The sequence below is a fragment of the Marmota monax genome, unplaced genomic scaffold (genome assembly GCF_021218885.2).
Source record: "Marmota monax isolate L192 unplaced genomic scaffold, Marmota_monax_Labrador192_F-V1.1 WCK01_AAM20220418_F8-fsc00069, whole genome shotgun sequence".
Taxonomy (NCBI): Eukaryota; Metazoa; Chordata; class Mammalia; order Rodentia; family Sciuridae; genus Marmota; species Marmota monax.
The window spans coordinates 4,464,545-4,479,758 of NW_026695243.1; the positions used below are offsets into that span (position 1 = coordinate 4,464,545).

Genomic DNA, 15,214 nt, shown 5'->3' on the forward strand with positions numbered 1-15,214 from the left:
TTTCTGCCTTTGGACTCAAACTAAAACATTGCCTCTTCCGGGGCCTTCTGCCCACCAGCAGGTAGACCCCAGCTGCACCCCAGCTCTCCTTGTCTCCAGCTTCCTACTGCAGATCTCGAGATCTGTCAATTTCCAAAATCATTTTGAGCCAACTGCTCATAGTAACCCTCTGTATCTACCCTTATCTCATTGGATCGGTTTTCCTGGAGAACTCTAAACAGCACTTTTTAAGAAACCATATAAAGACATCATTACTCAGTGTCACTGCCATACAAGGAGAAGACAGTGGCAATGGGGAAGACACGCCTGCCCACCCGGTGCTGAGGGCGCGGCCCCTGACCTGGGGCAGCGTGTTCCCCTAGTGCCCACTCACATCAGGGTCCAGCTCGTCCAGCTCATTTTCCAGCGTCCTGAGCTCTTCCTCTGTGAGGGCTCCAAGGATTTGGTCTTCGTCCAGGTCACGGTATTTTTCTAGCTCTCGTCTGTAGGACATGGCGTGGTGGGATTTACCTTTGTCTTCCGAGTTTCTGTGTGATCTGTGACCTACCGGAAAGAGAGAAATCTTAGAAAGACCCTCCTTAGGTTTGTTCTCAAGTGAAAGGGTGCTTGTCCGTCATGAGGTGGCCTGGGCCTGTTTTACGAATTGCCAGGATAATTATTATCATGCTGGAAACAGCTCTCTGGTTTTGGGCCTAATTCTCTAAGAAACTGAACAAGGTAGAACCCCTAGGCGGGTGGTTGAATGGGTTCACGTTGGTTGTAAGGGGCACAGCTACTGAAGATGAGCAAATGGGTGATTAAAATGGCTCGAGGGCTTGAAAACAATTTTATTCTTCAAATAGTTCACATTCTTTTCCAGGCAACCCTCCCCCTCTACCCGAGGCCCCAGTGGGAATCATGGGGACAGCTCCGCCAGGACCGCATTTTAAAGGGAAAATGCAGTGTCCGTGATTCATGGAAGACCTACTGCGGGCAGGCCCTTCACCTACCACAACTCATTCAATCCTGACCAAACAGAGGCTCTGATAAGAGCTAACTTTTACTACCAAACGCCAAGCCACATGTTAAACACTTCAGGAACATTTTCAAGCTTAACCCATGAGGGCTATTTACCATCACTTTCAGAGACGGGGACATTGGACTTAGGTTAAGTGAGTCACCCACATCACATGACCACAAATTGTACTTCAGTCTGTTGGCTTTTCAAGCCTGTATTGTCTCAAAACATTTTTGATAGAATCACTTAATGTCCTGGCGGAGGGACACTGTCTAGCCTGGGCCCTTCATTTCACTCTCAAGGGAGTTGGTCCAAAGGGAAGAAGTGATTGGCTCATGGGAACCAGGGATGCCACTGGGTTCCCTTTTCATAGATGAAACTCAGCTCCTGTGTTGAGACTCTATGTCTGCTACTTTCTAGAGCCTTGAGATTCCTTCCCTGTTGACTCTTTCCAGCTCCTCAGCATCTCCTGTAAACCAGATTTTTAAATTAAAGCCATTTATCCATGAAGAACTGGAGGGATGGCCTGGGGCCTGACTTGGGACCCCTGATGTCAGCGCATGAGTGCTTCCCACTGTACCACACACAGTCTCTTGCAGTTGGGGGGACAATGGGGCATCGAGTCCTTCTATCCATCAGCATGACAAAAATTGTCCAATAACATGAGAATCCCAGTTCGTACTGCACCTCCCTGAGGAGCCTTGATGACCCCTCACAAACCCAAGTGCATCGTGGCCTGGCACTGGGCCCACACCTCTCCATGCAACTCCTGTGAATGTCCCCCATGTGGCTTCCCGTGGGCAGGATCGGGGTTTACATTGTCCCCTCCCCACAGAGGTCCCCACCCTGGAAGTTTCTCATGGGACTGAACCCAGTTCCAGTCCCCTACCTGCCTTTGTTGATCAGTCAGCCGGGAGGAGGCTCTGGGCTCCTCTCCTCCTGGGAAAGGTAAACCTGCTGCAGAGCTGCTGTATCTCTGCATCTGTCTCTACCTGTCCTTCAAGTTACCTGAGCCGAGCCCCCAGCCATCTCTCCTGATGGGCAGGTGTGGGATGCAACAGCTTGCAAGTTCCTTAAGTACCGTGGGACAGAAGCAGTGCCATGGGTTGAACTTTGGCCCCTCCAAATTTATATGTTGTAGTTCTAACCCCAGTACCTCAGTGACTCAGTAACACAAGGAAGGATGGGGCCTTACTTAGAATGTGACCCTTATAGGGTCTTTGCTGATATAATTAATCAAGTTTAGGCAAGGTCATACAGGAGTAGGATGAGCCCCTAATCCAATGTGACTGGTGTCCTAATAGAGGAAATTCGGACAGAGGCATACACACAAGAAGGACATTATGTGACGATGCACAGTCAGGAGAATGTTTCTACGAGCCATGGAGAGCCAGAAAACACCAGAAGCTGGGGGAGAAGCCTTGAATCGGTTCTTCTTCACAGCCCTCAGAAGAAACCATTCTGCCAACACCTTGACCTTGGACTTCTAACCTCCAGAACTTCAAGACAATAAATTCCTATTGTTCCAGACACCCAGCGTGAGGCACTTTGTTCCAGCAGCCCTCACACACTTACATAATTGCTATCCCCATCTTCACAGCAGCTTTATTCAGACCCCCGTGCAAACAAACAAACAAAACCTGTGACTCAGCTGTGAAGTGACTGATGGAATTTTCCACAGGAGAGAAAAATGAAACAAGAAAACAACCACCCGATCTACCACCTAGAATTAGTTGTTAATTGAAAGCAATTAAAAGTAACCTAAAATAAACTAAAAGCAAAGTTGAGTTTTCGTTTAAAGGAGAGAGTACATTTGATTAGTGTGTCTGCAAGTGTGTGGGCACATTTTTAGGAGAAATCTGAAGACGTGACAGCCAGCTTGATAAGGAGGACTTGCCTCCCAAATACAGCAACCCCAGCTCCATCCTTTCCTTTAAGAATGGCTCAGCCTGGTCTGACGTCTTCCTTTGACCAGACCCCAAGAATGCAGTGTTCAGACCATAAATGGGCCCCCCCTTGATCCATTTCCATTTTCTTCCAAAGAAAGCACAGCTGTCTGACAATGCTCTGGTATAGATGAAAAACCTTCCTTGAGGTCCTTGGAAGCAACCTAATTTGGATTTTCCTAAGTGAAGCCAGGAGAGAAGGTGGATCTATGATTTCTATCCTAAGGCCAAGAGGGACCCTACTGAAGGGCTCAGAGGTTTCCAGACCAACTCACAGAGAAGTCCAGAGGGGCCTCCAAACTGGCACCCCGTGGACTACAAAACACAGTTTTTTAATGATTTGTTTCCCAGAGGTTCTTGTGCTGGAAACTTGGCCCTCAGTGTGGTGGCATTGAAGTGGTAGAACCTTTAAAAAGTGGGGCAGAGCAGTAGGTCATTGGGTCATGGAAGGTGTTGCCCTTTGGAGGGATTAATGCTGCTTTTATGGAAGGAGTTAGTTCTTGCCAGAGGGTGTTGTTATAAAAAAGCAAGACTGGCCCTCCCCACTCTCCAGCTTCCTATCTTGCCATGTGATTTCTTCCTCTCATATACATTCCCAGCATCGTGTCATATATCATGTTGTGATGTGGCCAGGAGGGCCCTCACCTGGAATCTTTAGCCTCCAAAATTGAGCTGAATAAACTTCTTCATAAAGTACCCAGCCTCCGGTAGTTTGTTCTAGCAACAAACAGCTAAGACAGTGCTTGAATGGGTTCAAGGTTGTGTCAGGTTCTCCGAGATCTAGACTTTAGGACTTCTCTGAGTTTTCTTATGCTACTCTGCAATGGATGTCTCCAAGAGGGGTAGGTTGCAAACAAAATTCCCCAATCTTTTTGACATGTCACCATGTCTCTAAGAAACTGCTCCCCGAATTGGAATCTTATGAAACAAAGTTTGAAAAACAAAACAAAACCCAGTCACCTCTGGTACTCTTAGAACCACCCAAGTGAGGGTCACCCAGGGAGTTACTATCACAACTAGCACTGCAACCAAAGTCCTGGGAGCTTCAGGTCTGTGTTCCATCCTTAGAACCACCCAAGAAGGGGTGTTACAGGGACAGGACCAGACAGGATATAGCTCCAGGAAATCAAACAGTTTGAGGACCCCAGGAGCTTCCTGTGCTTATATATATATCCTATATATCTTTGCCAGCTAACTCCTTTTCTAGATGACTGGCAATAAAACCGTAGATAAAGAATCATAGATGGGACCCTTGGGAATGAGTGAGCCAAGACAAGGAAACGGGGAGAAAGAAATCCATAGGAAAGCCAGCTGGGGCAGAAGGAACTGAAGACTGAGCCAGAGAGCAAAGGAGGTGGTGGATACGGGTCTGCTAGTGGAGGGATGTGGGCTGGGCAGCAGGCCACCCCCAGAGATGCCACACCCAGGGGTACGATCATCAAATTTCCTGAGTCTCCTCTTATGGCACCCAAGAGGGTTAATGATTTGTTTCCCAGAGGTTCCAGTGTGGCGTTGAAGTGGTAGAACCATTTATACACCCCAAGGTGTGGCTGAACTCAAAATCCCTATTTCATGGGACTTAAAAAGCCCTTTCTAATGTCAAGTGTCATGTGAATATTACAGAGTGATGAAGCATTGCACTAAATAATCTGGGAAGAATGGAGGACTCCTAAGGTAAATGATGGCGCTGTGGGCTTCACACCACACTCATCCACTTGGCTCACAGCAGTGGGTTCTGGAAAGTAGGATTCTCCTCCTGTGGTCGGTGGCCTGGAGAGCTGGAGGCAAGGAGGACATGGAGTGGGGGAAGAAGAAACTAGCACATTACTAGAGCCCACTGCAAGCCCAGGCTTAAAGTACAGCGTGGAAGAGATTGCATGTTAGAGCTGTTACTATAAGGCCTCTGTTTCCTAATAAAAGAGGTGTCAGGGATGGAACATGGACTGAAGTTCCCAGGACTTTGGTTGCAGACCTAGTTGTAATAGTAATTCCCTGAGTGACCCTCACTAAGTTCCTCCCCTCCTCTGGGCCTCCAATTCTAGAATAGATAGAATTGGATGGCATGGGCAGTTTTTAAACTGAGCTCTCAGAAGACCCCTGAGAAAGTGCCTCCAGATCCCTGTAGGGGTTTAAGGTTAAGCGAGGGGGCCCACCTCTAATTTTACCTGATTCTTATTTGGGGTTGTGGTTAAGATTTCTCTTGAACAAAGAATTGTGCAGCTCAAATAAAAAGTTGAAAAGTCACTGGGCTGATTTCTTGTGAGAAGAACCGTGTTCACCCCATAGGATGCATCAGGGCTAAGTAACAAAAAGCAGATGAGACGGGACCTGTGGCTGGTACGCAGTCCACCTGGTCTCAACAAGTGCCAGTCATTACAATGAGCCCTGGCCTTGTGTCTGGCCCAGAGGTACAGGAAATGCAGACACCTGGGTTCTGGTCTGTGGTCCTTGGGACCCTGGAAAACCCCTGGTCTTCTCAGATCCTATTTACCATTTTTAATGTGAACTGTGGACGGATTGGACCAGACCTGGGGTTGGGGAATGAGAATCCCAGAGCAGATCGACAAGCAGGAAGGGTATGAATGATGAAGGGGCAGGGACTCTAAGCATGACCCTCCGGAGCCAGAACAGATCCTCTGTCACCTGCCTTATAAATTGGGTCCTGAGTAAAAGCTCTTGAGAAAAAGAAAAGGGCAGCTAGGTAAATTTAAAAATGCCATGAAGTGAAACTTAAGTCTTCCAAATCTGTGGACTATTTTATACTTACAGCTCATCCTGCCAACCCTGCATCTCCAAGGCAGAAGCCTTAAGCCTCTGCTAAATATAAAAAATAGAATTTACAAGCTGTGCCAGGAAATAAAACTTGGCAGATTGGACAGTAAAAATTAGTGGGTCAAGGGCTGAGGCCATCCATCAGGGCAGCAGCAGAAGCGAAGGCTCTAAGAAGGGGGTGCTCCCAGTACACAGTGCTCCTGCATCTCGCAGGAGGTGAGCCCGTTCACTTCTGCCCACGTTCCTCCAGCACCGTCTGTGAGGGGATGCTTTGGGAGGAGTCACTTAAGAGTCTTGATTTATGGACTGCACTTCCCCAGGCTCAGGAAGAGCAGAGTCACAAGTTCAAAAGAATATTTTCCAGTTATACTCTCTTCTCATTTCCACTGGGGAACATCTTGAAGATGGGCAAAGCAAGGTTGGGTCCCCACTTGACCCTTCAGAGACATCTCTTGGTGCATGGGTCTCTCTTTTGGAACACACTTTGGTAAAGGGATTTTACATCACCATCCCTCATCCCTAAATCCTGCATCCCAGGACTATGCTGTCTGCCCACTGCTCCCAATTTAGCTTCAGAGACATGAGAGAGCTAGTAATGTCCCCTGTCCCTCCCTAGAGAGCTATCTCCAAAAGAAACATGGCTCAGGCAGCCAGACTTTATATCATGGGACACCCTCTGCTCTCAGCGGATTGGACAGAGTGGGTGTCTGGCTGGAGAGCAGCCAAGTGATTGGCTGGTCTATGGCCTATGAGTTGGCCTAGGACAAAGTGAGGGGGAGAAGAAGGAGAATGGTGGTGGGGACTGGGAAGGAAAGAAGGGGAAAGTGGGGAAGGAGGGGAGTTGGGCAGTGAGCTTCTTCACTTGATTGTGTATTCGTTTGGCGGCTGCCCTAACAGAGTTCCACAAACTGAGTGGCTTCACTGAAGGCTGGCGGAGGGAACTCAGGCGGTGTGGGCAGGGGGCTCTTCTGAGGGCTCCCAGGGAGAGTCTGCTCCAGGCCTCTTTCCTCACTCTGGTAGCCTCAGGCCTGGAGTTGACATTCTCTGGGCCCTGTGTCCTGTTCGCTCTGTAGATGTCAGCATTTCCCCTTTTTATAAAGACGTAAGTCAGACCGCACTAGGGACACCCTAGTAACCTTAATCTTAACTTGATCCTTTGAAAAGACCCTATTTCTGAGTAAAGTCCCATTCACAGGTACATCTTGGTGGGAGTAGGGGACACAATTCAACCTCTAACAGTCTTGACCTGGGACATAAAGAGAGCATGGGGCTGGAGTGACCGTGTGGACACTGAGGCTGTGTGGGAAGTGATGGGGCAAGGGGGCCAGAGTCCTCATGAGAGGGACAGTTCATGCAACCTGAGAGAGAGGGCGAAGGCTGGGCCCCACAGGTACCAGGCTCCTGTTCCCTCAGGCCTGGATGGCCATGGCTTAAGTCCGGTTCCCACAGACTCCTGTCCTCCCATAATCCTTACAAGGTCACGCTGTCCCCATGCCATCCTTGCTGTACCGAGACACCTTGAAGGAGTCTCTGTTCCTTATGGCTAAACGAGAAGGCAAGCTCAAACCATGGCTTCCCTCTTCCTTTGTGGCCCTGCCTCCTGCCTCCTGGACAATGCCCTGCTCCCAGTGTTCAGGTGGTGATGACTTAGGTGGCCGCTCTCCAGCCTTCCTGAGTCATGGCTCCCTGCCAGGCACTTCTTCCTAGAGTCCCACACTCCCCACGTGGCTAGCCCTGAGCCACTGCCCCCAGATCACCTTGTCCCCATCACCACACCTGGCTTCTGGCACCTCTGTTGCCTTCAGCCACCTAGGCAAACACCTGCCTCCCGCCTCTGTCCACCCCATGTCTAACCGTCATATTTTTTCTCTCTCTCTCTCTCTCTTTTTTTTAAATTGTGATAACAACAAACATCGCGTTGACTTTCTACCTTGTTTGTTTTGGAGCTGGAGCTGGGACCCCGGGCCTTGTGCACGCTACGGGAGTCCTCCACTTCTGCGCTAGCCCCAGCCTTCCCCATTTTCAGCGTGTAGTTCTGTAGCATGAAGCGCGTTCCCGTCATTGCCACCATCACCACTGGGCGTTCTGGAAGGCTTTCCTCTATCCCACAGGAAATCCTGTACCCCTTACACACTCACTGCCCACTCCCTGCTCTGCCCTGCCCCCAGCACCCACCGTGCCCCTCCCTGTCTCTGTGAACTTAGGACGACTGCGTGGGGCTCACAGGAGTAGAATCATAGCCTGGTGTGGCTGGGACCCTGGCCTGTCACTCTGCCTCAGCTCTCCCTCCTTCCTGGCCACATTCACCTCAGCCCCTGAATAATCTTGGTGAAAGTCACTCCCATGCTGTTCCCAGGGGCCAACTGCCCCTATGGCTCTCCATTAGGGCAGACTGACAGCGTCCTCCCCTCCTAGGGTTTGAGACCCTCGGGACCTGGGGACCTCTGGAGCCTTCCCAGCCCCTAACCCCGCTGCAGGCCTTCCCCTTTGCACTATAAAGACTACCTGTCCCAGAGCATCCCTGGAGTCCCAGCCCTAGGTCCTGCTGATGCTGGTCTGTAGCCTGGAATGTTCTCTCCCCACCCCTGTGCCCTCAAAGCCTCAGGAAGCCCTCAAAGTGCCTTCCTTCCCTCGACACAGGCTCCCAGCCCTCTCTCCTGGCACAACCTCTGTGGGTGGCCATATGGAAGCAGCGCTCCCCTGCCTAGTACAAGAGACGCTGGCTCCCTCATCTCTCTGTGCCCACAGGTGGGGCCCAGGAGAGGGCCGTGATCACCTGTCCACATCTCAGCCCTGGTCTGCCTCAGAAGAAAGGTGTGATTATTGCAAACTGAACTCAACTGTCAGTCAGGGAACAGAGCGAACAAACAAATCCTAACCCAGGCCAGCGGACCAGCAAAGGAAGAGTCAGCCAGCACTCGGCTGGCTGTCTAAGGCGTAGACAAGTGAGTAAGGGAAGTTTGGTGTCACTTCCTCAGAGTTCAGAGTTGAGATCAAGGTCATAAAATATGATTGGATAATTATGCCAATAGCCATCCTTCCCATGTGCAGAGAGCTTTGCAGCTTATAAAAACAACCACTTTTACAGCTGCAGTTCCATGTCCCTGGGTGTGTTGTCACCCATGATGGGGTCCAGACAGAGGAGAGGCATGGGGAGAGGAGAGGCAAAGGGAGAGAGCTGGTCAAGGGGACTAAGCTCCCTGGACCACCAAGGTCCAAGTCCCATGTCTGCCTGCTTCCCCGAAGAGCTCCTCCCTAAGGTGGCCCAGCTTCTCACCCTGCCTTGCAGAACTCTCCCAGGCAGGGCTGCCCCCAGAATTTGCTGAGTCCAGTGCAAAATGAAAATGTGGGGTCCTTTGTTCAAAAGGGAAGATACTAAACTATGAGGTTGTTCTGTTCATTTTTTCTCTCTCCATCTGTCATAGTGTTTTTTAGTTATTATTTAACGCTGTGACCCACCCCCCCCCAGGTGTCCACTGGCTGCCAGTTTCCTCCTCCTGCAGATGCAGGATGGACACAGGCTGCCCTGGAGGTGGGGTGTCAATCCAGGTCAGTTCCCTTCCCACTGGTCATTGCCCCAGCACAATCCTTCATCCACCCCTGTCTTGGGTCCCTAGTGTCTTGTGCAATATAATGAGGGTTTTGCAACCTCTGGGCAAGACACTAGGGACCTGGAAGGGGTGCTGAGAGGCTTGCCCTATAGGGTTTCCAGCTGAATGCACATGGTAGGAATGCAGAGGGATCCAGTGGCAGCTGGGCAGGAGTGGGGAGGGCCACAGTGTCCAGTGACAGGGGAGCGGGACTCCATGAACCCATGCCAGGAAGCAGAGAGGCAGCAGGAGGAAGAACCCATGTGAGCTGAGGTTCGAAGCCCTAGTGAATGCTCCATTGTCCACTCGGGTTTCCCCTTAAAAATGCAACTTGAGCCAGGTGCAGGGATTACACACCTGTAATCCCAGAGGCTCAGGGTGCTGGAGCAGGAGGATGGCAAGTTCAAAGCCAGCTTCAGCAACTTTGTGAGGCCCTAAGCAACTCAGGGAGAACCTGAATCTAAATAAAATATAAAAAAAGGCTGGGGATGTGGCTTGGTGGTTAAACACCCCAGGTACAAGAAAAAAAATTCAACTTCAAAGATAAAAAAGTCTTAATAGTTTCAAGTTATTGACTGCTGAGCATTCAACCAAGCCCAGGTTCCTCTGAGAGCAGGGTTCTGGGCACCTGCACAGGTGTGCGATCTGTTCCTAGGCCAGACACACACCCTGAAGGTCTCACAGCCAGACTCAGTCTTGTTGCAGCTGTGACCAGTCCTCCCTAGTGACTTTCAACCCATTAAAATGTCCAATCCCTGGGGGCATTAGGAAGCTGTAAATGCACCATGGCAGAGGGAGCACTGGATAGGAGTCGGGGTCCTGCTTACAAATCCTGACTTGGGTTGAAAACTGGCTGTGTGATCTTGAGCCAGTTGCTGTATTTCTCTGGGATGGTGTCCCATGTGCCAATTCTTCATCTACCACCCTTGGAGGAGGAGAGAGCAATGGGCTGAGCCAGGAGCCCCTCTTTACAGACACCTCACCTTGGGTCAGCCTGGTTACAGATGAGCCTGGGCCTGGGGCTCCCTCGGACCTGCAATAGGATCCCTGCCCCGCCTCTCTGACAGCAGCCCCGCCCTCTGACAGCAGCCCCGCCCCTCTGACAGCAGCCCCGCCCCTCTGACAGCAGCCTTCACAAAGCAGCGCTTGGAGCCTGGACTGCATGCTCTCCTCAGGGGGTGTGAGGTATTGATAAAGGACCCGGCAGTTCAGATCACTCCTCTCTTCCCCCTCCCCACAGTCCCCCGATGTCTCCGGCCCAACAGACCACCTGCAAGCCCAGCATGGGTAGACACGGCTCAGCAGCCACGAGGAAGATGTGGGGTTCTCAGTGACCGTCCATGGCACACTATTGCCATGTTGTCCCCAGAGCTGGGGGAGATCTCAGCTGAACTGATGAAAGCAGGGTGTCAAACAACGGCCACAGTCGCTCGCTTTTGTGCAAGAACCCAACCCTGGGCCTTTGCTCTTTTGTTGGGGAGGGAATTTTTTTCTTTTTTCACAAGGCATAGATTATAGACAGTCTAGTACAAGCCTTAAGTGTAAAACTCACCAAATTTTCACCAATATATATACATACACTTATGGAAAAACTCAGGTGAAGATACGGGACATTTCTAACCCCAGAAGACTTTCTTTTACCGCCCTCCCAGTCAACCTCCCTATGATTTTGGTCTTCAAAATCACAGATTAGCTTTGACTGTGTTGAACATCGTATGTCCTTGGGCTTGGCTTCTTTCACCCAACCCTATGTTTGTGAGATTCATCTGTGCTGTTTCACGTAGCAATAGTTTGTTCTTTTTCATTCCACTGTAGCATTCCACTATATGCAATGTACCATAATTGATGTATTTGCTCTACTGTTATGGACATTTAGGTTATTTCTAATATTTGGAAACTAGAAATAGCGCTATGAGTCTGTTTTTCAGTAGAAATAACCACTTACTTTTTATTGATTATGTACCCAGAAATAGGATATGCTGGGTCATGGAGTAGGCACATATTTAGTTTCAGTAGATATTGTCAGTTTTCTAAAATGATGGTACCATTTTACTTTCCCACCAGCAATGTGTGAGAGTTCTAGTCCTTGTTAACTCTTGGTATTGTCGGTACTTTTTCATTCTGGTGGAAGGTAGGGCACCTCACTGTTTCCCTGATGACTAAGGATGCTGAGCACATTTCATATGTCCGCTGGCCACATAGGTGACTTCTTCTGTGCATGTGGCCTTCTCTCGGGTAATGCTGACTGATACAGAGAAGGTGAGCAGGCTGTCGTGTGTAGAAAGACCATGAGGAACATGGTTCCTCTCTGTAACCCCTACTGGGCTGACCCAGGGAAAAGATAACCGAAATGGTCTTGGTTTCCCAGAGGGCAGAAGACATGGATTCACCGAGATCACCAAGACATAGATCAGCCCAAGGAAGTTTCTAACAATAATAATGCCCAGGGATGCACTGGACTGACTCACGAGGCAGGGAGCCCCGTCACTATGGGTTGTGAGGAGATGACAGAGCACTAGATGAAGTCTTCCAGAGAGGGCAGGTGCCTCGGCTGGTGGTGGCTATTGGGGAGTTGACAAGATGAGACTTAAGGCCCTGTAAGGCCTGGTACTATCATGGAAGACGTAGTGAACAGAGGAGGCTCGGCTCTTGTTAAAAGGCTTGTTTTCTGGCTTGTCCGCCCTTATTTTCTCTGGCTGAGCTCATTCTCTTAGTCATCCAGGAAAGCACCTTCCAGAAAAGCAGGGACACTAAACATAGTGTTTGACTCTGTCGATTTTTGCAGCTGCTGTGAGCCCCATCCCAGAGCATGGTGAGCCTTGGAGGTCCACGCGTCAGTCGAAGTTGTCAAATGGTTTAAATTAGAAAGGTAGGTGTGGGTGTGGGTGTGGGTGTGCACATACGCAAGCAACCCATATCTTTGTTTTGCATCTCTTGGGGCCAACTCAGTGTCTGAGTCACCACAGGGGTCATTGTAAGCAAGAGTTCCAGGAAAGGATTCTGAAAGCATCTCCCTGTGCCAGCTGCCTGCCCACCTGCCCTGGAAAGGAGCTGTCGTCCTCTTGGTGGCTCCTTCCCCCACTTCTCTGCAGCTTCCCTCATCCAGGCCACCCCTGGCTCCCCCAGGGTCAGCTCCAGCTGTTTCACCTTCCTCCACACCAGAGAGGGTTCCAGGGAGCCAACATCATAGCACAAACGGCAGAGGCCGCCAGAGGTCCTTGGGGGGACTGCATTGTCCTGCTGCACCCCATCTCGCCTGAGATTCAAAGCCGCTGGAGGGCAAGCATCTCCGTGTCCCAGGGGCCTGCACAAAGCCCCGCACCTCTCAGGCGCTGTTTATTGAATGAATGAATGAATGAATGAATGCGAAGCGTTATTATCGGATTTGACAGCTACAATCTAGAAAGCACTCGTAGAAAAGCTTGTGGGCCTCACTCCTATTCTCATTCTTTGTTTTATAAATGCAAACCTTGTCACCTTAACCCGCAGCAGCTGGTAGCATACATTTTTTGTATTTTCTGAACAAACAATATGAAAATTAGCGTGAACAATGGCAAAAGGCAAATGGCAAATCGGAAAAAAAATATATTTGCTGTACACAGAACAAAAGGCTAATTTGTTTACTCGACAGAGAGTTCTTACAAGAGCAAACAACAAAAATAGAACTGCCCTGGGGAAATGTGGGAAGAGGAAAGGAATAGGTGATTCACATAAAAAGAAGTCCAAATGGCCAATAAACATGTGAACAGGTAACAAACCTGGCCCAGAATGACAGAAAAGCAAATTGAGAAATGAAGTATCAGCATCATCTATCAGAATGACAAAGACAGAAGAAACGAAAAAAACGTGGCGCTTGCCAGTGTTCCCAGCCCAGGGGGAGGTCTGCGGTCTCCCGGGGACTGGAGTATATGCTGGTATAGCCTCTTCACCTCAGCAGAAGCCATATCCGTCAAGGTCCTCGCACCCTTGGACTCAGCAATTCCACTTTAGGAATTTAGCCTACTAGTTTGCTCACCGTATTGAACAAAGATAAATGTCCAAATTGGCTGGTGCAATCTGTATCGGCAAGAAACCTGGGAACCCCATAGAAGTTCATCAACAGGATATTGGAGAAATAAATTATAGTACAGAGAAGCAATGGAATACCACCCACACCCTCCTTCAGGCTGCAATTGACCATTATGTCACTGTACCTTCTATAGCAAGCACTATACCATAATTCTTGCACACCAGGCACCATGCTTAGGTCTTATGTACATTATTTCATGTAATTTTTGGGGGGTGGTGGGGTGGGGTACTGGGACTGAGCACAGGGGTGCTTAACCAGTGAGCCACATCCTCAGTCTTTTTAATTTTTTATTTAGAGACAGGGTCTCCCTAAATTCCTTAGGGCTTTGCTAAGTTTGCTGAGGCTGGCTTTAAACTTTCGATGCTCCTGCCTCAGCCTCCCAAGCCGCTGGGATTACAGGCGTGCGCCACTGTGCCTGGCTATTTAATGCAATCTTAGTAACTCAGTAGGTACTTTTATCATCCCTATTTTACAGATGAAGAAATTTCAGTGTGGAGAAGTGAAGTGACAGGACTCAACCTAGGGTTGCCACAACAAATTACCACAAGCGAGACAGCTTAACACAACAGAAATGTATTCTGTCACAGTTCTCAAGGCCAGAAATCTAAAATGGAGGTGTCTGGCAGGGCCTGCTCCTTCTGGGAGAATCAGGGAAAGGAGGATCAGTCCTATTCCTCTCTCCTTGCTTCTGGAGAGCCAGCAAGCCCTGGCTTTCCTGGGATTGCTGCCCCATCACTCGGAGCTCTGATTCCTACCTCCATGGCTTCCTCTGTGTGGGTGTTCACCTTCCTTACAAGGACACCAGTCGACCATCCAGAAAGCTAATCAGCAGCAGAGCCGGTATTCAAATCTAGGCAGGAAATCTGATTGTACCTGTGATCCCTGCTCCCTTCCCAGAATAGCTCACACTTACATAACGCTGACACTGTCCCAAGCGCTGTCCTAAGCATTTTACACGTGACTAATTTAATCCCCACAATCACCCCACTTTGTCGATGGGGAAACCAAAGCACAGCATGGTTAAAAGTTACCCGAGATAGAGTCTGTAACTGAGGGACCTTAGATTTGAAATCAGGGGGATGGTCTGCAGGGTCCACGTTCTTAACCACTCTGCTAAACTGCCTTCTACCCAGTGCCCTATCCTGATATGAAGAATAGAAACGTTTCTCTCTTCTGAAAGACTGATGTTTCAACTTCTATTGGATATAAAGAGCCCTCCAATCCATCTTGACTCCTTTTTCCTGTGGCTTCCATGACTCATCTCAGAACTGATCTGAGTGTCCAAATACAGTTGGTGCCTTCAGGCAGCATGCAGTAGAATTTTCTCTCCTTATTCTCTGTTTTTGGTGTCTTTAACCTGCTTTTGAATGGACTTCAGGGGGATCCTCATGCCCACTGAAATGACAAGGTTACTGTTGTGTGTATTAATGTGTTCACTTTTCCCGAGCAAGGGTTCACAGTGCTAATTAGATCCTTAAAGAGTTTCACGATCCTCATCTTCAAGGTTTCTGCCCTTTTAAATTGATCTGTTCTTACCAGTTACATTGCCTGCATAGGTTTATTTTAAGCCATCTCAGGCCTTTTTAATGGGGTTAGGTGGAATCTGATATAAAATCCATACACAGATGCGTGCAATATCACAATCCAGTCCAAACGTTTAAATCTTCCCGAGTTTGCATGGAGGAAGTCTCTTCCCATCTCCTTCTCCATCACCTTCACATGTATACACTTCTGAGCGGTTTTGCTGTCTCAGAGTGTCAGCTGTCTTGGGTCCACATCCCAGTACTGGCCAGACATCATCCTGTGCTCACAGACACCAAACTTGGAAGCAGTGTCCTGG

General features: G+C 49.3%; 1 protein-coding gene across 2 annotated transcripts in view; it reads right to left on the minus strand.

Annotated features, from left to right (window-relative positions):
- The window catches only part of Tmod1 (tropomodulin 1), a 76,992-nt gene that overhangs the window by 55,909 nt on the left and 5,869 nt on the right, over positions 1-15,214 (minus strand). For both annotated transcript variants that reach the window (XM_058578087.1, XM_046457275.2), the window contains exon 2: positions 374-543. In XM_058578087.1, the coding sequence (XP_058434070.1) occupies positions 374-493 (120 nt within the window). In that variant the 5' untranslated portion in view covers positions 494-543. The remainder of the gene's footprint in view (positions 1-373; positions 544-15,214) is intronic.